The sequence below is a fragment of the Silurus aristotelis genome, assembly GCF_946808225.1.
Source record: "Silurus aristotelis genome assembly, chromosome: 13".
Lineage (NCBI taxonomy): Eukaryota > Metazoa > Chordata > Actinopteri > Siluriformes > Siluridae > Silurus > Silurus aristotelis.
The window spans coordinates 20,655,069-20,680,765 of NC_139586.1; the positions used below are offsets into that span (position 1 = coordinate 20,655,069).

Here is a 25,697-nt window from a genome sequence, read left to right on the forward strand (position 1 = left end):
TAAAGATTCAGGATTTTTATTAAAGGATGTTAGTAAATCTGATAGGCTGCTTTAAAAATTGTGCATTAACTTAAAAGACCATTATATACCAAATATAAGATAAAGGTAAAGTAGCAAATTGGCAAATAAAAGTTGATGATCTGTTGTCTCATATTTGTTTCTTGATCTCAAACCCAAATGTCTGTAGTGTATAGCAAAGAAAAAAGACATGCCTTTTCCAATATGATTCCCTGGTTACAGAAAGACCGAGGCTGTTCCTCAGAATTGATAGCAGCCGACTTTTTCATGTTTTGACTCCACATTGTGACATGACCACCTACAATTACAAATAATCACTAACGATTTCAGGTAATAAATAATTGCTGCAATGTCAAGCTACCCTAATTTCACTAGAGACCCTTTTGTCTATTTTCTGGTGCTGTCAGACTGAAAAAGAAAACAGGCCTCAGTTAATTTCAGCAAGTAAATTCTCACTGGAGTTCAACTGCTACATAAGAGGAAAGAGTCTTGATTAGATTAGGGATCGAGGTTCGTCGACACTGGCTTCGGTCATATATCATATTTAAAGCCGTGGCCATATATCCTGAAAAGAGTGTGGAATGTCAGAGCCCCGGTGGAGCTGTGCAAATTAACTTTTCCCTTTTCGCCATGGGAATGAGGATTCCTGAGTGTGACAGATATCGAGTGCTATATCCTGTTGAAGAGCTCTGCCTTTGAAGTGAGAGAGAAAGTGAATGATGAAAAATGCACTAAACAGATGAAAATTGCACTAAACAGAAATGGCAAAAAAAACTAAAGCTTTAAATGGCACTGTGTGCATCTTATTAGTCATTTAAATAGAATATGTGAAGCAATGCAGATTTAGGTCCCCTGGTGGTCTAGTGGTTAAGATGCAGCGCTCTCACCGCTGCGACCCGGGTTCGATCCCCGGTCAGGGAACCATCCCCAGCCACTCTTAGTGCCGGTCCCAAGCCCGGATAAATTGGGGAGGGTTGCGTTAGGAAATCCATCCAGCGTAAAACGTGCCAAATCAAACGTGCGGAGGATCCGCTGTGGCGACCCCTAACGGGAGAAGCCGAAAAGAAAGTTATGTGAAGCAATGCAGATGATGCCAAATATGTTCTAATTCAGTGTTTGAATCCAGCTGTGCAGTGAATATTCACCACTCTTGTACTTCACTTGTTTTGCATGACAGCCTGGAAAAAAATTTATTTAAATTTGGGATTTAATTTTTCATGAATCTATATAGAATATCCCATAATATTAAAGGGGGTGGGTCAAGTGGGATTAAATCTTACATACAGGACCCTTTTGGGGTACAAAATTCTGATCTTAAAAACACATAGACATTAAAAAAGCGATTAACAAATAGTAAGAGATTCTGAAATTCTTGCAAATATTACAAACAAATTCTACCTTTCACTTCTGACGTTGTCTGTTTTGTGTTGGAAATTATTGTAGTCAGAAAAAATAGAAGTTTTTACCTGACTTCATAGATTTTTCGGATCCAACAGTCTATTTTTGCTAATTAAAATGTTAAACTAGCAATAAATGCATTTCAATTACAGACTATATAAAATGCTGGTTTTGGGGCGTTGTGAATTCTTTATTTATAACACTGTATATTATGTGGACATTATAGCACATCATAATGACACCAAAGAGCCTTAAAATCATTGTTAACTTTATTATGCATAAGAAGATGCAGGCTGAATAAACATAGCACAGTTGCAGTTTTCATTCAAGACAATATTGTTTGATCTGCTACACATTATTCTTGATTGTGTGCTGCTTAAAGACAATCTTTGTGATTTTGGCTGAGGCACTTAATAACATGCAATAATTCTCTGCAGATAAATACACATGATTCAAGACAACGAAGGAGCAATGGAAGTTGACTTTAAGAAGTGGTGAGCGGCAGTCACATTAAAGAATAAAGGGAATTTCACTTAACCCAAGATAAATGGCTTTATATAGGGTCGAGTATCCTAAACAGGCATGTGCCGATAATGAACCCACCACATTTTTGCATGTTTTTCTATAATGACTTTATGATTTGCAGGCTGTTTTCTCATTGAGTAGAATTTGAATCAAGAAGCCACTTCAGAGATGCAGATCACTGCTTTTTAAATTGTCATGCCTTCAGTAAGAAAAATATAGTGCTGTCTTCGAATACTAATGCTTCTTTCTCAATAAGACAGATAAACGTCCTGCCTGGACGACCTTCTCCTAAATGGAAAAATTATGATTCTGCGCATGTTGATTATCGGCACAAGCTTCATCCTGAATTGCATTCAAGCTAGCATACTTGTATTTTGTCTCATCATTGTAAACGGGTATTGCAATTTTGAATAGTCGTTATGAGCAGCTTTGTCAGCATGCCTCCAAGCCAGGCTTCATTTTACATAACAGTGTACATAAAATTTGCACACCCCATCCATCATGATTTTTACAAAAAGTGTACAAAACCTAAAAGTCTCCTCAAAAATATAAGTTACATAGGCTAGTTCTTAATCTCATTCATCGATTATTGTCTAAAGTGTATTTGATATGTTGTTCTGGGAACAGCTCTGTGCAATGTTGGGTTTTTCTGCCTGGTCCCGGTGTTGTAGGTAGTTTCAGAGCTTGTAGAGTTTCTAGTTGGTGTGCTTCAGTATTGGAGTAAGTCTATGTAACCTGACCTTTCATCCCGGATACAGGTGTGTCTGGAAGACAAAGAAAAGAAACATTTTGAGGTATTTAAAAGCATACTGTTCCAAAGACATATAAAGTCTGCACTGTTTTTAATTTTAATCCCATATATTCCTTCAGACACTCATGACCAAGATTGTCTGCCGGTGCAGAATTCCAGCTGCTCATAGAGAAAGTTTGACTACTCTTTATACTCTCTTGACAATCCCAGCCATTCCTGCTCCTCTTACAATCCCGACCTCTGCAAAATTTACTTAACCAATCCCACCCACTACACCAGAGTTGGACCAACACTTTCTGCTTCCACAAATACCTTTAAACAATGTTTTAGCAAAAGTTTTTTGACCAGTTCTGCCTGCTCTCTCGGAAGGCTAGACGATTTTTTTGCTACTTCAAAAAGTTATCAATCTTGCCTGCCTCCTTAGAAAGCTGCACCAATCACATCTATTTCCACAGGCTCTCATGACCAATCGTTTTTTTTCCTACAGAAAATGTGCGCAATCCACTCGCTTTTGCAGCAAGATTAATGACTTCCTCACAGAAACTTTGGCTGCTACTGATCATTGATACAAAGTCTGACAAGCAATACTGATTCAGCGAAAAAGAAGATTTGGATGAAAAGATGTGGAGATTTTACCAGGTAATACAAGAAATTTTCATATTTATAAATCATTTACACTTAAACATCAACTTTTTTTTTTTATTTAATCGGACTTGTTAGAATAAATATATTAGTTTTGCTGTGACTGCAGTTATGGGCGACTTTTTTAACTATTTTAAAAAAATTTAAACATTTTTAGAGTAACCATGATTATTTTTAGATGTACTGTCAACTGACAACATGCATCATGTTTCAGATATTACGTGTTTATGTTTTTTTAAACAGCTCACATTTTCCTTTGCTAATATGCTAACTTTTAAACAAGCATATGAATGTTCTCTAAATGTTCTAATTTAAACGTTTATAGGATTTCTCATTAAAGCAAATCTGTTAGCAAATATTTGTAACTTTATTCATTGTAAGATATACTGTTGTCTTTACATATTTAAGCAAATTCCATGTGTATGGTTAAAAAACAAAAACAACTGTTTCTGTAAGGCATTGTCTTGTCTTGAATTAAAATATTATATTATAACCTCATTTGTTTTCCATCTTCTCTAAGTACCATTTGTACCATATGCTTAATACCAAAGCTCGCAAAAGTGCTGGAGGTTAAGAAATTGCACCTATAATCTGAATGTCTATGTGTGCTGACCTGCAAAGTCATGCTAGTCGTCTAGATGTTGCTCCTCCCAGGTGGATGTGGGGATGGCGCTGTATGGGTCCATGATGACTTTGGCACAGCGGATGATCATGGCCACCAGCAGCAGGCAGAGGAAAGCAATGCATGCTAGAGTCAAGCCCTGGTCCACATCCACGAATGCGGGGTCTGGCGTTGTCTCCTCCATCTCTTAAAGTTTGGTTTGTCCACATCGAGCTGGACCAGTGCTACCATCCTGATTGTTTATCTGAGAGAGAGAGAGAAAGAGAAAAAAGAAAGCAGATAACATGACACATATCTCGCTCGTATTGTAACAGGGAAATATTTCTAAATGTTAGTCTTTATCATGTAGATTTTAATATTATTAACAACTTAGAAGAAGTGCAGATCATTCTCTACTTACAGGTTAGCATGCATTGTGATATTGCCCCAAAGCTATTTAGCCTCAAATATGTTCTGTTCACTATCTTGTGTGCACTGTATTTGATAGAGATGGATGGAAGGCATCACTGCAAACACCTTATGATGAGACATTAAATCGGTGAAAATGAAATACATACATTTTCAATGTTCCACATGAAATTTTGCTAAGTATAATACATTTCCTGTTGGGGAAAAGAATAAATATTGTTCCAATTTGAAAGACATAATTGAAAATGCCTACTGACACTGCAACAGTATAGAAGGATTACTTTGACTCAAACAGCAGCAGTAGCTCGTAGCAGAGTTCTGGAACTGGATGTGGATATTTTTGGCATGTGTTGTGAAATGTGTTGGGAAACACATGAGTTGTGAGTTATTATCCAGAGTTCTTTGAGGTTGCTAAAAACAGAGCTGAAGGTGTATAGTTTTCATGCAGTGAGAATAGTTCAGGGTCAGAGAACACAGGGTCAGTGTGACACACCTCAAGCCAGAAACAGTCAGGAAATTTGAAGAGATGATGGACAACGTTGAAACCTACAGTATGGTAGGTCTGTGAATACAAGCGCAAAAAGGATTTTTGAAGCTTGCTATAGCTATAGCTTGAGAGAAACCAGACACATACAGTAAGGGATCCTGTCCTCATCTAGGTGACCCCAAATGTTCATTCAGCATAGTTCTATCATTGTTCAGCTGTTTACTGATGGACACTTGAATGCAAAACTGTTATTGGGAAATGTAGCCCTAAGCCATTGCAGCAGACTATTTATATTAATTAAAATCCATATCCATGTTCATGGTTCTTGAGTTTAATTCTCCACAGTAACTTCAAGCAAAGGTACTCTAAGAAATGTATCATTCACAGAAATGAACTAAATGTCACATACTAGTATTGTGGAGATATGCCAGACATTATGTTGATAATAAAAGTGTCTATTTCTTAAGACAGCTTAATTTCAATTACAAACTATATCGATCCCCACCCCAAATTCAATATTATGGGTTGTTTACTGCAGATTTATTACGCCTATTTACTTTGCAGGATGTAAAGCTATAAAATGTGGAAGTCTTTAAAGGGAGAAATGCTACATGAAACAAGTGTCATATGTGTCTAAGTCTTGATAAAGTTAAGCAATAAAAATGGTGTATTTATGGCTTAAGTTAAAAGCTAGGATAATTGCTATTCACTCTGTTAATGGAGTATAATAATTTGAAACACATGTGAGGACTTTTAAAGTAAGACCAATTAAAGTACTTAAAGTAGTCAACTAAAGTGGTTGAATGTCATTTAAAAAACATTTGCTTTATTTGGGCCATTTATTTGGCTAAAATGCTGTGAATTGGCTAAAAAAATCTGTAAAAATAATTATTTTCGATACTGTAACATTCAAATAAACTTTTGTCTTATGCCAGTGAGCAACAGATTCTAATACTGGGTGATGTGAGTGGTTGGGGTACACAAAATGCATGCATACACTACATATATTACACACATACTGAATACTAATAATCTTTTACAGTGACTATTGTTCCTGACATAATAAATTCTACAAAAGTATTTGAATACCTGACTTTTTCAGCCACTTGTTACACAATTATAAAGAAAATATGGTTTACGTGGGTTTGACTGATGGAAACTGAGTGCCATGTTATATAACTCTGACTTAAACCCGAGTGACTAATTGGAACTACATCTTATGCCTTGTCACCCTACATTAGTACCTGACATTACTAACACCCTTTTGGCTGAATGAGCACAAATCACCACAACCATACTTTAACATTTTGTAGAACCTCCTACAGGAAAAGTGGAGAAATGGGAACTAAAATGAAATTGGAGGTTAAAAAAATCATAGGAATTTTATGGTCAAGTGTCTACCAACCTTTGCCCATTTTTTGTACTGTACATATCACGGATATTATACAATTGTTGCTGTTGTCTTGTAGCGTAAGCTCTTTAAGTATTATATCACTTAACACTGCTGACCTTGTTGTAGGACCACATGACCCTAGCTATTTGAGTTGATGTTCTGCTTAGATAATTGTAGCTATTATGTACTGTAACTGTATGTACTGTAACTTTAAAGCATCTAAAATGTAAAGCAGACTTTGGTTTCACAATTTGATTGAAGTGATCCATAAATGATATTTACTGCTTTGAAAGTGATCTTAGTATCACAAGTATCTTACTTAAGTCTCTCTTAAGGGATCTGAATTCACTTTGTTGTGTTCGCATACACACAAAACATTGCAGAGTCATGGGTTTGAATCCACACCCTTATAGACCTTGGAGAACATTCTGTAAAATTGTAGACATTATGTAGTGTATCAGGCTGCTTGCAAAACCAGTGTATGTATTTGTAGATTAAAACAGATGACATGAGTTTGACATCAGAATCTCTTTTTGAAAAAGGAGCCCTGTGTGCTCAGAGATTTCTGCAAATAGCAAGTAATCAGTCAACAGAGGGGCGATAGTAAGCAAAAAACAAAATGGCCCAGTAAATCCTGGCTACACGCAGCAGTGCTTGAATCCGCCACTGTTTCAATTTGTATCCATATTTGATACTTTACCACCAAGCAGGATTTTATTTCCATCCTCTCAGGACATAACTCAATTTCATTCTATTGAGCTCGGAGCCTTCAGCCTATTAGAATTTCACATGGCTTCTCCACTTAGCTAATACAGAAATCGTTTTTTTCACTTTTGATCCATTCATCCATACGGATGAAAGAAAAAGAAGACAGACATTGGACAGATGGCCTTTTTACAACCATCAGTCTGACTTGTTTCAAGTGCCATTTTTTGTAATGCCTACTTTGGAGTGCCTGCTGCATCTACACTTTTAGGTTCTTTGAATAGTTTGGTATTTCTAGCTTTCCTAAAGAAAACATACCGTAATTTCTGGACTATTAAGCCCACACAAATATAAGCCGCACCCACTGAATTTGACAGGTATCACACTAAAACTAATGAACTTTACACAGGCTTTAACGAAAGACAGTGCCTGTTACACGGTGTAACAGGTGAAATATGTTGTGGCTCCTTTAAGAGCAGAGCAGTATTTTGGAAATAGCCTGCGGCCGCATTTTTCCGGTATTACTGCTTGTGTGCAAGACCGAGGAATATGTCCTTTTTATTTTCTGATGCTCATTTCTAGGTTTCTTTGACTAAACCGTAACGCTGTTGCCAAGAAAAATTAAAAAGCACGAGTTTTGGAAACCTGTCTGTGCTTATATGATTTTATTTGCAACTGGAGTTAGCGAGCTCTCCCTTCACCCAGACTCAACGCGTTACAACGACTGGTATCTAAACAGTAGCCGACCAAGTAAATCATTGTTCACTGTTTCCCTCCTTCCTTTCACAACTATTTCTCTCGGGAGTATATCTTTTGGCATCGTTGTGTGTTTAAAAATCTCCCGATGCTGTGCAGCTCAGAACACAGGTGAAGTGCGCTTTTTCATGCCCGGTTGTTTTCAGCGTGACGAATGATTCGCATTTCCTGTTGACAGTCCAAGTGAGCGGCAGGTCAAATGTCAGAGGAACCTCATCCATATTTATAATGTGGTGCGGACCAAATCAGTGGGAGCACATATGATTTACTATAAAGAATTTAATTGGTTCACCTGAACCCATTTAGAAATTTCATTGGTCTAATGTTATGGGGCTCAGTTTTTTAGCTTGAAATTTGTGAAACCAGGAAAAATCCACGAAAAATCCATAAATTAGCTGATTCGTTGTTTAAGCCACGGGGTTTAAAGCGCAGGAAAAAGTAGCAGCTTATAGTCCGGAAAATACGTTAATCTAAAAGGGACACACTTTCTGACTGCCAAACTCAAAAAGAGTAAACGTACAAAAATCTCAATTTTCAGATTCAAAATTACAGTCGAAATCCATCTCCCAGCAAACAACAGCAAATAACAGTCAAACTCCATCTCCCAGCAAACACCAGCAGAGTACAGCCAAACTCCATCCCCCAGCAAACATACTGGTCCGTACTACACTGTGTTACTGTTTTCGACAATTACTGTGTCTACTGTCTCCTATTTTCTCTTTTGTTTTTGCACTATGTTGCACATGTGCACTTTGTGTTGTTAGTTTATAGTTCTAAGTTATTTTGTTTTCCTTTTGTTCAGAACCTACAGTTCTCATAGTCATCCAGGTTCTAATTAACCACGGGTGTTCCAATTATATGCAAACCCACACACATATACACACACACACACACACACACACACACACACACACACACATGCACATAAAAGGACTCTGCTTTCACTGAAACACTGCAAAATATTTGCTCTCTGACATTACCAAGCGATTTGGTTAATTTGTAATATCAAATGCTAACTCAGTGCCAATCTACTTTCATGCTTTATTCTAGTCCTATTTATTTTTCCTGTTTGCCAACTTGAATGACCACTTTCTCTCTAACCACTGTGATTATGTAATACTGTTCATTATAAGTCACTATTTCATTAAATACTTTTTACTTGCATCTGCTTTCCTTTGTCACCGCTTTCATGACACCGACAAGAAAACTTTGTCATATACTATATTATTAATTCATTCATTCATTTTCTCCCGCTTATCCGTAATTCGGGTCGCGGGGGCAGCAGTCTAAGCAGGCCCCCGCCTTCGACTGCTGCCCAATCCTCACAGCACCGTCCCTTACGGCCCCTCCTGCAGGTGGTGAGCCCACAGGAAGTATACTATATTATATTATATTATAATATATTTACAGTCCGTCCTTTGGCAGATGCCGTTAACCACAGTGACTTAGATTAAGGGCCTTGCTCGAGGACACAGCGGCAGCAGCTTGGTGTTGCTGGGATTTGAACTTACCACATTTTTATCAGAAGTCCACAATCTTAACCACAGTGTCAAAAAGTTTCACAGAATCATGCAGAAAAACTACACCCTGAAATTCAAAACATCACGTGATGTGTTTAGTGACCCTGGTGCCACTATTGTGGTTTATACCGTAATTTTATTGATGATCATATTAATGGAAATAGACACATAATTCTGCTTGTGGATTGTAATGATGGCTTTTTTTTTTTATTTCTACTTGTTATTCCCTGGTGAAATTCACATGATGTCAAAAATGATTTTCATATGAATCAAGAAAAAAAATCAAAGGAAAGCAAATGCTGATAAAATCATATGCTACAAATGTCCAATACTTATTGTTAAAAGACATCTAAGAAGTTAACTTTTGATTCATTTGTGCTTGCTTGAAAAAAATGTAAAGTCAGATATAATAATAATTTTGAAAAAAAAATATAGATTGAAAAAAAAGGCAATTAAAATGTTTCCTCTAATTCTGCTTTACTGTACAGCACATTTTGTCCTTATTTACTTGGTCTGCTTTTGTTTTTTACACCTTGGGGATCCTAGCAACCTTCTCCTTTTGCATAGACACTGCCATTGGCATCGTGTCCTTATTTCTCCTTCACTATGCGTACTGTCACAGCTGAACTGTTTAAACCTAGCCCCTCAGGGCTGGTAGCAAATCATTCAGCTTCAATAAGGTGTCACTGCTTGTGTTTTAAAAACCTCTTTAGGGAACAAGACACTCTTGTGTCAGCAGGTTTGGGGATTTTTCTCACAAAAAAATAGAGCTCTGTCTCTCGCAAAAGGTCACAATCCTAAGTCCTCATGGCAACAGTAACCTTGGTGATGCCATTAGCAATTTAATGAAGAGTTCACCAAAAAAAATGAAGCAGGAAACCTTTATTCTCTGAACAAACTCAAGCCAAGAGCCCTATTCATAATGGACTTAACAGCTTTAGCATGAAACTCAAGCTGAGAATTAGATTAGATTTTCTTTGATGCAAAATAAAAAACAAAAACAAAGCTATTATACTGTGTTAAAAATAAATTCTTTTTCTTAACTTACATTGCCATATATGGTTCACTTTTAATTGAAATTTTTAAGTAAAATATTCATAATGCTTTTCTTTCAGGAAAATTGTAAGCCAGTTAAAAAAAAAAAAAAAAAAAAAGGATGTGCAAATCTGACATAATTCAGTTTCAAGCCATCAGAATATCCAAAGTCTTGCTTTAGACACTAGATGTTTATTAAGCAGCAGCAAAGTCTAAGAAAGAAAATATAATCCATGGCTCAGTTATAACACTATATGGTTACACTGATGTTTGTGGACACCTCACAAGCTCATTCATATGTGCTTTTTAAACACCAGAGGTCCACAGTTGCTTTAAACTCAAACCCATTTGCTGTTACGATAAAATGTTTTTGTTAGTTTGAAGTGAGGATTCTGTGCAGGCTAAAATCTTTCACACAAAATCTGCTAATAATTAGCCAGGCATGTATTAAACCATAATGTCTACTTCCTAAGATATGTAACAGTTTGGATTATTGTATCAGTTAAAACCTGTAATTTGTAAAATAATTGCTCAAGTAGTTTTACTTAAGAAATGTTCCTGATGAGTATGTAAATTATTACAACAGTAGCTGCATTTTTTTTTACTCTTTCCACTGCATGTACTTGTCCTTGAGAGTTTATTACCACTTAATTGGTGCTGTTCATGATAACTGCCTGATTTAGAGCAATGAACAGCAGGTTGTTTCTGTAAAGACTTTTTCACAAGACAAACAAAAAACACTGAGACATTCCAAATGTATTTCTCCTTATGTGTGTTTTCAATTTGTAACTGTAACACAGTTTTGCTCTATGATATAAACTCACCTAGAAGTCAGGATTGTCTGTACTGAATAAAAAAAAAAAACAATTAAAATGTGGAATACAAAAAAGGTCAAAACGAAAATGAAAATCTTCATTTCTTTTATTAACCTGATCACATCTATTCAAACATATTCATTTGGAATTGTAACTATATAACTTAATTCAATTCAGTTTTATGTTTAGTGTGCTTTTTAACTATAGATATCGTCCCAAAGCAGCTTTACAGAGATAAAAATTGGAATGTATTACTGATTATCAATTTGTTCCTTTTAACTTTGAATTGCATTTGATCAAGTCCTTGTAGTTCTGCATGTAACAACACTACAAGTGAATACAGGGTTACATTAAGCAAAAAAAGTGTTGCAGCTTTTGTGTATTTAAAATATTTCAGTTGACCTCCAAAAATATACCAGAAATTCCTCAAGCACAGGATGAGGGTTTGATAATTTTCTAATCAAATTATGCTTGTAAGGATATGACCTCAGAATTACCATTACTAATTAGTAACCAAAACATATGTTATTGCTAAATATCTGGCTTCCGGTGGATACTTGTATGGTTGCAAATTCGAAACAATGAACTAATCCAAGACGTTAGTTGCTGCATGGCATTTAGAGCTGTTTCTCTTATACATGACTTTCAAAAGATTAGTAGTTGAAATAATGGCTCTATCTATATTTACATTGATTACTGGATAATCAACGTGATCAATTAACTATAGATGATCCTGAAGACTTTTGGCCGAACTTTGACCTCAACCCTACTGATCATCCTTAGGATGAATTAAAATGTTGACTCCTTACCCTACATCGTTACCAGACAGGAGACTAAATGTGGAATGGGATGTTAAAAAACACATATGAATTGTATTGTCTGGTCTATATGGTATATATGTGTGTATATATATATATATATATATATATATATATATATATATATATATATATATATATATATATTAACTTGAAGTTGATGATAATATTTTAAGTACCTGAAAGCATATCACTGGTCAGAATTAATATTAATAGACTTGAGGTTAAACTTGTGGAAAGGTTTTTCCAGAGCCATTGTTGTTTCATGTAGTGTTAATGAGCTTCAAACAATTCATAAGTAGTAAAAAAATTATATTAAGCCAAATTTCAATCTTAAAGCAAACATTTTAATCATGATTTGAACTCTACCTACAAAAGGTACAATATGTAGTATTATATTCAGTACTAAGACTGTACAAATACTTTTTTCCAAACCAAAAAAATAAGCAAAATGTTACACAGTGGAGTGTCAGAAGTGTTTATTTCATTCTTTTCATATTCTGACCAGTGATTTGTAGAAAGCTTCCTAGTTGCCATTCTGGTGCTTGGCCCATTTTTATTTTTATTACTATTATTTTTTAAATCTGTTTTAACCACCAGCTTTTGACATCAGAACAGAGAGAAAAGATGAGTCAGCAGTTCTTTTGCTGCTGAAGGAGATTTACGTTTCTCCTATGTTTCTTATCATTTAAGCTGTATTAATATGTGACACCTTCGCTGTTTTCATAATTGCCTCTTGTGAATAACGGCCCAATCACAAACGGAGTTCTGGAAGGGTCAAGGCTGGTTTAAAAGATAACTGTGTGCTTCCGTACGTATACTTGGGAAAGAGAGAGTGTGTGAAGAGTGTGAGTGTGTGTGAATGTGTAGGTGTACAAAACGGTGAGAAAGTGAAAAAGATTAGGAGAGATAAAAAAGGGAAGAGGGTAATAGTGCATGTGGGTGCAAGAGAAAGTAAGGAACTTCATGAACGAGCGTGAATGGTCAGGTGAAGTTGGGGTTGCTTGTGAAACAATAAGAACTAAAGCATTTGAATGTGAGGTGAATAACACACTTTTTTGTGTTTTGTAATTTAAAATACAGACAAACCTTAATGAATGTGTGAGGCACAATGTCTGTGAGGATAGGAATATGTGACAGTTTTGGCCTTTCTGTGACAAAAAACAATGGCTTTTTTATATACTATAAAGGTTGCAGAGCCAAAAGGTTTTGTTTGGTTAATGAAGTTAAAGTACTAATTAGAATTTGGATTTACAATTAATTAAATGTATTACATAGTACATCAGTTGAAAGTCCTCACAGGAATATTAAAACGTGTGTGTGTGTGTGTGTGTGTGTGTGTGTGTGTGTGTGTGTGTGTGTGTGTGTGTGTGTGTGTGTGTGTGTGAGAGAGAGAGAGAGTGAATGGGGGATTACATTGTGTGTGTGTGTAAGTGTAATAAGTAGCTGATCATTTCTTTCATTACGGCCCATCTGTCAGTGATGGAGTCTGAAGAGAACACAGAGGCTTAAGCCACTTCAGGACATCTTACCCCCTCACACACACACACACACACACACACACACACACACACACACACACACACACACACACACACGGACACAGTACCTCCAGATGGAATCCAGAGACCTACAAAAATTGGACGAGTTCCATTTGTTTGGATGTTTGCGCTCCCCTGAGAAATACATCAGAAAGAATGTATGAAGAAAGAAAACAAAGTACAAATCCTCCTTTTCTTTTTTTTTCTTTCTTCATACATTCTTTCTCATTTCTCTGTCCTGTTAAAAATTAAAACGCATCCCAGAAAAGCAGAACACAAATCCCTCACCGCAAGAATTCATTACAATAAGTACTTCTGGTGTCTGTTTACTGTAAGAGTCAGTCTGTCCCTTGTAAATGACAAACAAATCTTTTGTGGCCTACCCAGCATTTACACACATAACTCACTGTGTCTTCTTCTTCTTCTTTCGGCTTCTCCCAATCGGGGTTGCCACAGCAGATAATTTGTCTTCATATCCCTCTGTCCTCTACATCTATCTCTTTCAAATCACCTACTTGCATGTCTTCCCTCACCACATCCATAAACCTCCTCCTTGGCCTTCCTGTTTTTCTCCTTCCTGGTGGCTCCATCCTCAGCATTCTTCTACCGATATACCTCATGTCCCTCCTCTGCACATGTGCAAACTATCTCAATCTCGCCTCCCTCACCTTGTCTATAAAATGTCCTACATGCGTGGTCACATTAATAAACTCGTTTTTAATCCTGTCCATCCTCGTCACTCCCAACGAAAAGGTCAAGGTCCTAGCTGCTACCTCCAGCTCCTCTTTCGATGCTGTCCCGCTACATCCCTCGATGCTGTCCCGATGCATCCCTCTTGTGGCTTTTGCCACAAGAGGGATGTGGCAAAAGCCAAGGAAAAGACATAAGAGGAGCTGTATGTAAAGTTGGACACTAAGGAAGGTGAAAAGGATTTGTACCGATTGGCCAAACAGCGTGACCGAGCTTGGAAGGTGCTACAAGTTAAAGCAATGAAGGATGGAGATGGAAATGTGTTGACTAGTGAGGAGAGTGTGTTGAGAAGATGGAGGGAGTATTTTTAGATGCAGGAGTGATTTGTGATAGAAGGGTATCTGCAAGAGTGAAAGGGAAAGTTTATAGGACTGTGGTGAGACCTGCAATGTTGTATGGTTTAGAGACAGTGGCATTGAGTAAAAGACAGGAGGTGGCGCTGGAGTTAGCAGAGCTGAAGATGTTACGGTTTTCATTGGGAGTGACGAGGATGGATAGAATTAGAAGTGAGTTTATTAGAGGGACAGCGCATGTAAGACGTTTTGGAGACAATGTGAGGGAGGCGAGATTGAGATGGTTTGGACATATGTGGAGAAGGGACATGGGGTATATCGGTAGAAGAATGCTGATGCTTATTTTTTCCCTTTAAATCGTATATTTGCTCAAGTTAAACATTTAATATATTTTATATGTAAATAAAGTTAAAATTTAAATAAAATAAATGCTATTGTAAATAAAATATGGGTTTATGAAATTTGAAAATCATTGCATTCTTTTTTTATTTACATATTACGCAGTGTCACAACTTTTTCAAAATTGGGGTTGTAAATGTTTGTTTGTTTGTTTTACCCCATGTTTTCGGTGTTTCCTCCTGGCATTCTAGATTCAACCCACAGTCCAAATACACGAGTTAGAAGCTGATTGTTTGTTAATTGTGCATCTGACTCTATCATGTCTCTACCCTGTCTTCTTCCCTGGCTCCCATGCAAACAGTACAGAAAATGGATAGAAATATTCTACCACTCTCTATAAAAAAAGAATTATAATTTTTGATACATTTTCTATCTGTCAAAAGAGCATTCATCACTTTGTATCTTGAACAGGTTTGTAGTTAACCATGACAAAATACCTTTTACATACTCATACCGTAAATATGGCTTGTAGAGGAGGTATAACTACTGTTTAATGTTACACTTGATCCAGAGTATCATCATATTCTGGCACCTCCACATGAGGGTGTAATAAGAAACTAAAGAGAAATGAAATTACTAATGTGTAATTGAATTAGAAATTACAGACCACATTGTAACAACCTGGTCTGCAACCATGATAAAAGAGTCCCCACACAGAACCAAAACTGTGATGGCTTTATGCTGGTTCACGCTCTGATGCCACTGATTTTAAATACATACTTTATCATGCTCACATAAAAACACTGAAAACTGAGTTGTTGGTGTTTTTGCCACATTTTAGGGATTTCAAAAAGAAAAAGGATATATATATATGTAGTCTTGAATTGTACAAGCTAGAATTACAATCCTGGCCAAATGGACCCCTGACCAATAGAAATCTCCTGGTGGTCCAGGATACCTAATTAGATTTTTTTTAATTTGAGAAAAAATTGCTACCAGCTCTTCCTCATTTTCTTTTTGATCAAAATCTATGGTTTCTTTCTCATTCTCACCATGAGCAACATTACTCAACATTTAGAATTAAAAGTTGTGGCAGCACTACACTACTTTCCAGTAGTTTTTTATTTTATTTTTATGTAATCATATTATAATTATAGTTTAAAATAAAGTAAAATGTATGTTTGAATGCTTTTGAAATGTTATGATGGCAAAAATGATTTCACCGCTTTTGAGCATTTCAGAATCTCATAAACACTCTAATATGTGACTTCTGCCTCAATAATAGACAAATTTCACATCTAGAAGCCATTTAAAAGAATTGTCCACATTTCTTCAATCCTAACTGACTAGTCCTTCTTATAATTAATCTGAATCTGGACAAATGAAGGAGGTTTTGGCATAATGAATTCATAGTGCTCACCACCAAGCTCTACTGCAAGTATGTGGGACTCTGCTGACAGTGCCAGTAAATATGACACAATTTTTAAACAATTAAATACACCATATGGTAATACATTCATGACTCACAGCTCTAGGGTCCATGGTTCAGTCCAGAGATGAAGTTCTCTGTGTTGCATGTGTTCTTCAAGTCTATGTGGATTTATTTTGGTTCCGTTGGTTTCCTCTTACCTTCCACAAAAGAATGGAATTGCAATTTCTTGCAATGGACTTCTTGTGTATTGTCTATGAGATATTTTTTGTGAACATTTTTGGCTTTACTTCTTATTAGAGATACTCATTTCTGTAATTCAGCACTGCTCTCATGGGTAAATTATATGGGCTCAGCTTTAATATAGGTTGTCTTTTTTTCACCCTGTTCCAGTTCATTTTCTCAAAATTCTCTGTAAGACAAAGGCCAGGCCCCCAAGCAAATCCATTTACTGAATATAATTAATCTATTTAAATTTGAGGCTCATTATATACATGTGTACAATAATGTTTGACTATTACATCCATAGTAACTTCCATTTCTACTATCAGAGCTTTCCACTGAAAGAATACATATAGTCTGGGGTAACATTATTTATAGGCCAACTTGAGTCACTGATTTTTATTTTGTTGCAGATTTTGGTCTGAATTATTCCTAATAACTATGTGAAAGTGAATCACTATAGAAATAATAAATATATTATTTTCTAATAATAACTCTAATAATGGTTGGTTGTGGTTTTTTTATTACTAAACATACATTATATGAACAAAGGATTTGGGACACCTGAATTTTCCAGCCATATATGTTTTTTTCCCCAATCTGTTACTACATAAATTTGAGGCACACAGTTGTTTACAATGTCTTTGGATGTGGCAGCATTACATTTTTTCTTCATTTAAACTACAAGACCTAAACCAGCATTACAAGGTCCCTGTACAGTATACACAGTAAGCTCCATGAAGATATTGGTTTCGAATGGAAGATCTTGATTGGCCTGCTACAGAGCTCTGACCTCAACAATACTGAACAACTTTGGGATGAATTGAAATGCTTGACCACACACCAGGCCTCCTTATCCTACATCAATACTTGACTTTACTAATGTCCTTGTAGCTGAATGAACACAAATCTCCACAAGCACACTCCAAAAAAAAAAAGTTGAATCTTGCCCGCTTTTAGAAAACCACTTTTCTATTAAATTCAAGTAAACACAAAAAGAGGCTTGTTTATTTTTTGTACTGTTTCATCAACAGTAAAGTCAGTAAGGCATTTGCCACACTCTATTTAATTCAATTATAGCTTGTAACTGAAAATTTCTGACCTCTAATTAAGAAAAAACAAAAAATTGCCTCTTGAAATTTCTATAAAGAAAGTCAAGACAGTCCCCTAAACTTCACAGTGTAAAATATTAAATTCTATCAACTTTATTTGTATATTGCTTTTAAGTTATAGAACTTTTAAGCTCCTTAAAATAAATCAGCTTTACAGTATGTGTATTTTATATTGAAACAGTTTATCCCTTATGAGAAAGCCAGAGATGACTGTGGCATAGAAAAAGCTGCCTATGATAAAGAAACCTTGAGAGAATCAGACTCAAATAATCAGATGACATCTGGATGAATAGTGTGATTATAAATACTTTCCTTTTATAACTGTGCATACTTTATAATTGGTTTTAACATGAAATCTATTTGGTTAAAACTTTGACCTGATTGTAATCTGGATGAATAGTGTGATTATAAATACTTTCCTTTTATAACTGTGCATACTTTATAATTGGTTTTAACATGAAATCTATTTGCTTAAAACTTTTACCTGATTGTAATGGAGGTGTTGATGTTTTGGCGCTCAAATGCATGAAAATGACATAATTCTAAATTCTGACACCCCACTTCTCATGTAGTGTTTGTGGATTGCATGTGTGTTTCAGGGCTGCTTTATTACTTTTAACTCTGGGCCCTGGGAAAAAGGCTTAGAAAATAAGTCTTAAATGCCTTTATTGCATATTTGTTTTTTCTCTCTCTCTCTCTCTCTCTCTCTCTCTCTCTCTCTCTCTCTCTCTCTCTCTCTCTCTCTCTGTAACAATTTCTGTGTTCAAAGGAGTAGTGATTAGGAATTTTGAACTCCAGAGAGGTGCTGTCAAAGTGAGAGGAAAAAAAATCTATTTAGCTCTTCATCACGATACACCCAAAGTCAATTACCAGACTGTTATTCTTTGTATCGGCAAAGCAATATTTAATTTGAGCCTTGGAACAGCAGCCAAAGGTGCAGTTCAGAGTTAATGGCTATACCGGACTGGACTGGGCCGTCATCCAAATTGTATTTAGTGTCATTTTTCTCCACCTAGTAGTGACCTGCCAGTTGAGTGAGTAATGATACTGCGCTTCATCACCATCGTCATCATTTAAGCAGTAAGGCGAGATTTGTAACATTTTGAAGAAGTAATGTATGATGACCAGAGAACCTAATACAAAGAATTTTGTAATTTTTAGGTACCATATATACAGTAGATGTTTATTCTATAAAGTGATGGGTCTTAGATTAGAAGAACAACTGAGTCAAGGATTCTGGCTGCTAAAGCCCATTTTTCTCTTGACACAAACAAAAAGACTTGTGATGTATTTTTCGTGACTCTCTGATCAAATAAACGGAGGTGAGCAAAGCATGTGGTGCCAATTTTCCCTTTCAATAATTATTGTTAATCATTTGTGGTGAGAGTAGGGAGCAGGTTGAGAAGAGCCTGGAGAGGTGGAGGTACGCGCTGGAGAGAAGGGGAATGAAAGTCAGTAGGAGTAAGACAGAGTACATGTGTGTAAATGAGAGGGAGGGCAGTGGAGTGGTGCGGTTGCAGGAAGAAGAGGTGAAGATGGTGGAGGAGTTCAGGTACCTGGTGTCAACAGTGGACGTTTTGGAGACAAGGTGAGGAAGGTGAGATTGAGATAGTTTTGACATGTGCAGAGGAGGGACATGGGGTGTATCGGGAGGAGAAAGCTGAAGATGAAGCTGCCAGGAAGGAAGAAAAGAGGAAGGCCAAGGGGGAGGTTTATGGATGTGGTGAGGGAAGACATGCAGGTAGTTGGTTTGAAAGAGGCAGATGTAGAGGATGGAGCTGTATGGAGACGGATGATCCGCTGAAAGTAGAAGAAGAACAAATACAGGCTTTTTTTTGCCATGAGTCAAGTCAAGAGTCAAAGAGCGTTTATTGTCATTTCTACCATATATAGCTGACACAATTCCCCTTACCTGATGGTATTAAGGATAGTAAAACTCCAAAGTAGTGACCCAAGTAGTCACCCAAAATCAGTGCTTATAAGGACACCTGCTTACTATATGCAAAAAGTAGAAGAAGAAGAAAAATTCATTGTTAGACAGTGCCTTCTAATTTTTTGAATAGTTGCCACAGCACAGTTCGTTAACGATCTGTAAGATGACAAGTGCGATGCCAATGCTGGAGTTAATAGCATTAAATTTAGAAGTTTCGGCTCCTGATTTGTTTAAGCAGAGTATACACATGAAGAGGTGAGAGAGCTAGACTGACTAAAAGAGAACTAACGCTCTGCTGCGTCAGCCTCTTTAGGTAGCGATAAAGCAGGGGATACTGCTGCATTCAAGGCAAAGTAAAGACAGGTAAAGGCTACTGAAAAAAAAGCTAATCTTGCCAGCTATTGTTTTTTTTCCCTGTTTAAAATATGACATAGAATGAACTTTGTCTGCTTTTTATTTTAGTTTTGGCTTTAGATTACTTTATATAAAGACATAGGGCTTGGTTAAATCTGTAAAACTGATTCTAAGATTGACTTCTTTGAGAAAGCAATTATTTATCATATATATCACTAATGTTAGCTCGCTTGAAATTCTTTATTGTCTGCTGCTGCTGTTGTTGTTGTTGTTATTGTTGTTGTTGTTGTGCAACTTGGTCCAGAATGTTCCATGAATGTTGGAACAGAGCTGCAAGTGCATTTAAAATTTAACTTTCTATGAGGTCTAAAATAATATATTTTTTTAGTTTATGTTCACCAGTGTAAAAATATAATTTGAAGAATCTTATTGAAACTAAAAATAATGGACTTATTAGAAAATAAATCTTGGATGCCAATAATGATCATTTTGAAGATTATTACTCAAGTCATTAGGCTTGGCTTTATTTACATTTTTTACTAAACTCTGCCATAAGAGGGACAGCGCAGGTAGGACGTTTTGAAAACAAGGTGAGGGAGGCCCGATTGAGATGATTTGGAAATATGCAGTGGAGGGACATGGGGAATATCGGTAGGAGAAAGCTGAGGATGGAGCTGCCAGGAAGAAGGAAAAGAGGAAGACCAAAGAGGAGGTTTATGGATGTGCTGAGGGAAGACATGCTGGTAGTTGGTTTGAAAGAGGCAGATGTAGAGGACTGAGTATGGAGACGGATGATCCGCTGTGGCGACCCCTAATAAGAGAAGCCGAAAGAAGAAGAAGATTGCCAGTGCTTGTTTTCAGCTGTTGCTTTGTCTCTCTGTGTGTCTCTCTCTCTCTCTTTCTCTCTCTCTGTCCCTGCCACAAACAATATAAACCCAGAAAGACCGATTTTGTCTGTCTAGCGTTTCACAGTTAAGCTGAGCTTTTCTCTGCTGCCTTTTTGTCTATTCAAGTAGCACTACTACTTGAATAGACACTACTACTTCAGGGCAGGTGAAAAAAAAGGGAACAAGGAAAGAAAAAAGCTACAGTAAACAAACAAACAAACAAACAAAAAAAAGCCTAATGATTTTCCTATTTAAATCTCTGGGGGAGGGGGTGGGTGCTAAATTTCACTTAAAAAATAAAATAAAATAAAAAACTAAGCAAAACATGAGCCACTTTGTTATTCACAGGAAGCTGACCGTGTCAACAAAAGCCGATTAAATCTTTTTTGTGTAATTCATTCTCACAGTGTCGGTAACTCAGCCCTATCAACTGCCAAAGCGAGACATTTGTCACAGAAGAGACGTCGTTCAGAATACAAATGATCGTATTAACTTGTCAGAGTCAGACTGATGAGGAACGTACTGGATTAAATCTTATAAATTATTTTGTCGGGACAGTCTCAACTCGAGAAGGCTGATCTTACTTCCATAAAGTAATCTGTCCAAAAGACTTTCTTTAAAGACTCACCCAATCAACCAATCGTAGCTTATTAATTAATTTAGAAAAGTATACTGGACAGAAGTACCAAGAATTTGAGTTATTGTATCTCTGAAAAAATTAAATAAAATCATCGTAATTTTTCACAAATCTTCCAATTTAGAAACAAAATCATTTTATTGGATTGCATTATTTTAAATAAAGAGTAGGTTGAGATTTTAAACACCAGAGTAAATTTTGTACAACTAGCTAACTTTAGCTATCTATCATCATCCTTTAATACTTTCACCAATAATACAGTTCATTGTTGTTTCTGTTTTTGTGTTTTTATTAACTATTATTAATCAACTTTCATAGGAACAGCTGTACACTGATGAATCAAGTCTTGCAGCAACAGTTCCAGAGCTTCAGCTTCACAACTGTAAGCATGTTGAGACACAGAAAAGAAATTCTTCAAGCAACTATGTTCTAGATTGTCCAGGATTGGTGTCCACTGTAGCCTCCGATTTGTGCTAAATTGATCATTTGCCTCAAGGTTTAATATATCCAGAGACTCTTTTCTGCTCACCAAGGTTGAAAAAAGCAATAATTTGAGTTACAACCATAGCCTTTCGTTGTAAAAGTTACATATACGTTTGTGTGTGAAAATAGCAATAAATCACCAGTTTCCGAGACACTGGTATTATCTGCTCTCATCACTCCATGCTTCTGCTCAAGACACAAAAATGACATGTTTACCCAACGTGGATGTTTTCATCATCAACTTCAGCTCTCAGCCTGTAATTGCATGATGTTACACACTGCACTGCTTCTACATGATTTTATCATTTGGAGGACAATTGTGATTAAAGAACGAGTATAGGTGTTCCTAATAAAATGGCTTATATAGTGTATCACCTAACCCAGTTATCGATTGCAGGCTTCGGTTATTAATGTTGCTAGCCTGCTAGACCATTCTTATCAGAGTGTTATTCAGAAATAACTTGCGAATTTTTTTTATTACCAAACAGGTCGAAGAGTGACTATATACGAATTCAGAATATATGAATCAAATATATAAATCAGTCATTTTGATTATTGTAATGTTAAGGATGTCCGTGTTACAGCAGCTATACAGTAAGCTGCACTAATTTACTGCCAGTTTTACAGAAACATCTAAAACTCAAACTCTGTAGCAGAAGTCAAATATTTCCATATGATATTTAAGTGTAGATTAACATAGACATTCACAGAGCATTCGCACCCTGTATCATAACAGCATGTATGCTGCTCTTTTGAATGTAAGAGATTTCTGGGTTGAGATGCATTTAATCATAAACAATCAATTGATTGTTTATAGCTTGTTTGTTTGTTGTAAATAAAATAAGTAAATGTATGCATGAATGATTTGCTTGCTTATATTATATTATTTATTTATTACTAATTAATAAATTTTCATTTGTATTTATTAGCTTTTAAAAAAGTATTTATTCTTAAAGCTTTTGTTTATTTATCTGTTTTTAATAATTAATTATTAAGTTATTTTAAAAGTAAACAAATACATTAACAAACAAACTTTTCACCAACTAGATAGATAGATAGATAGATAGATAGATAGATAGATAGATAGATAGATAGATAGATAGATAGATAGATAGATAGATAGATAGATAGATAGATGGATGGATGGATAGTTCTGAAATTATTGATGCTGTGATGGTAGATTGAAATAGAAAAATAAAAAATATGTAAACAACAACTTTTGCATCCTCTCCAAAAATAAAACTTGGCCGATTCACTCACAAGACAAAGAATCTCATCAATTAGTATAATTTTTTTTAGATATAAATAAACACTTGGGCAGCATGAGACTTCTCAGAAAAGTGAGCTTTGAATATTCTGTCAACTTCATAATGCACACAATAACTCGTTATATTTCAAAGTTATTCATTATTCTGTCATAAATGTCTTTATTAATAATAAATCAACCCTCTGTGCTCTAATTTAAAGCATATACAGTATCTTGTTAATCTCTAAAAAAAAATAAAAAACCTCTAGAAGAATTGCGGGTTGATGGATTATTAATAACACAAGCCTGAAAGCATCAGTACATACCTGACGAAAATGACATATACAGCATGTCTAATGTGGACATACATGTTGACAATTGACTATTTAAAAGACCAAGCAGTCTAGCTGGAACTTCTGCCACTTGCTCACAACAGCTGTATATTTGCTTGGGTTATATTCTGAGAAGCACAGCATAGAGATCAAGCATAAAATGACAATGACAAATTCTCTTCCAAGTCAAAACACCAACAGGCACATATTTTTTTCCACTTTCCATTTGGGACATTCATGATGGCAATGCATAGAGTGTTTATGTTCCATGGTATATATTTTCCAGAGGCATGAAGTGCTGAGTGAGGAGAGGAACAAAGTGTCTTACCTGTTCTCACATCCTGTAGAGTGGAAAGTGGGGAGAGACGGAGTCCCTGCTGTTTTTCGGCTACGATCGGGAGGCTTTTGCTGCTGCAGCATCCAGCTTCTGGTCTTACTGCATTAGCTAGAGACTGTGTGTGTGTGTGTGTGTGTGTGTGTGTGTGTGTGTGTGTGTGTGTGTGTGTGTGTGTGTGTGTGTGTGTGTGTGTGTGTGTGTGTCCGTGTCGGAGAATGAGAGACAGAGAGCAAGAGAGCAAGTCAGAGCAGATTGGTTGGTAAAGGCAGAAAGTCCACACACACACACACACACACACACACACACACACACACACACACACAGTCTCTAGCTAATGCAGAATGGCCCAATAGGATGTGCAGCCACGTGTAAAGGCCAAAGGAGACTTGCAGACAGATACAGATTCTTACTCACATACACACCATTCTGTACATAACATACAAAATACGACATCTTATGACTTTTACAACTGATCTGCAGCCAATTTTGGAATAAAACATTGCATCACATCAAAAGGCTTGTCCTTTTCACCAAGTACTCTTTCTTGATATTTGGTTCTCCATATATTTTCTTCTAATACTGTCTTACTCTTTAATGTTTGAATTGTATATATTGCACTACGCTAACAATATATACAGTAAATTGATATTTACCCTTTAACACAAGATGCCAGTATGTAGTGCTTTTCATAAACAGTCGGAGTTAATGTTTTGCACCCACATCATTTCTAGAGTCGGTATGCGACACTGAAATCAAGTGTCAGAGAATCGACAAGGGTTTTTTTTAACTGATCCAATTAGTTTTTTGTGTTCATTATCTGCAGCAGAGTCCATACTGATAGTGGTGGTGAGATAGTTATATTCCTTGTTAAAATGGATTAATGCTGTATACAAAAGCTACTGGTGCTACCGATATTTGAAACAAGAATAGCGCAATACAATAGAAAATCATTTTTAGGGCAATGCCCAGCTGGAAAAGTGATAAGAGTCGTTTTCAGCATTCGGGTTGTGTGATTTAGATAACAATTAAGGCTTAATGACATATATGTTACTGTTCGTTTATATACTTCACCATGATCTGATGTGATTAGCGCATGCATTCATCCATGCATCCTTATGAAAACATTATTAATATACAGCTCATCTTTTCACTTTATACTAGAATGTGAATTGACATATTTGTTTGAAATATTAATATAAGAAACGGTTTGAAACTTTCCTTCAAAATTAACTCTTATATTATCTTTGCTACATTTATACGTAATGCTTCTTTAAAATGAATGAGTAAAATATCTCTAGATAGCTAAAAACTCTATAAAAATATTAAAATGTTAATATAGAGGCTCTAGATACTTTTTCTGGAGACTAGACTTTTATTATTTTTTTTTTAAACTGGTACTCTACTGGTGCCACCTTCACAAACTCGACTGGTACCACCTTCACAAACCTGACTGGTACCACCTTCACAAACTCAACTAGTACCACCTTCTCGAATTCGACTGGTACCACCTTCTCTAAGGGTAAGAGGTAAGTATACCGCAAGGCTCTTCTCTGTTCTGGCATCGAGGTGGTGAAATTAACTTCCCCTACATGTCTGAACAGCAGAGTCCCTGGCTATCTTCATGAGACGGGTGAAGACCGACTGCTTTCTGAAACGCTTAAATTAACACTTTTTCAGGTTTTCTTTGCCTATATTTTGTATTTTTTTTAAAAAGCATCTCAACAGAGTTGTAGGCTGATTTACCTTAAGTTTGTAATCTCGAGTACCAGTGTAGACATCGCTCTGGACAAGGTCATCTGCTAAATGCCATAAATGTAAATATGCGTTTTTAAAAGTGTGTGCGTGTGTGTGTGTGTGTGTGTGTGTGTGTGTGTGTGTGTGTGTGTGTGTGAGAGAGAGAGAGAGAGAG

At 36.2% G+C, this 25,697-nt stretch overlaps 1 protein-coding gene across 1 annotated transcript; it reads right to left on the minus strand.

The window, feature by feature from the left end:
* Positions 1-1,667: 1,667 nt before the first annotated feature.
* ctxnd1 (cortexin domain containing 1) lies at positions 1,668-24,061 on the minus strand. The gene is made up of 3 exons (XM_083559497.1): positions 23,780-24,061; positions 3,948-4,200; positions 1,668-2,705 (listed from the first exon to the last, which is right to left on the minus strand). The coding sequence occupies exon 2, from the start codon at positions 4,138-4,140 to the stop codon at positions 3,961-3,963; it is 180 nt and encodes a 59-aa protein (XP_083415623.1). The 5' UTR covers positions 4,141-4,200; positions 23,780-24,061; the 3' UTR covers positions 1,668-2,705; positions 3,948-3,960.
* Positions 24,062-25,697: the final 1,636 nt, after the last annotated feature.

What these genes read in the sequence shown, in the direction of transcription:
- ctxnd1 (XM_083559497.1), bottom strand. Translation starts at nt 4,140, where the DNA reads ATGGAGGAGACAACGCCAGACCCCGCATTCGTGGATGTGGACCAGGGC.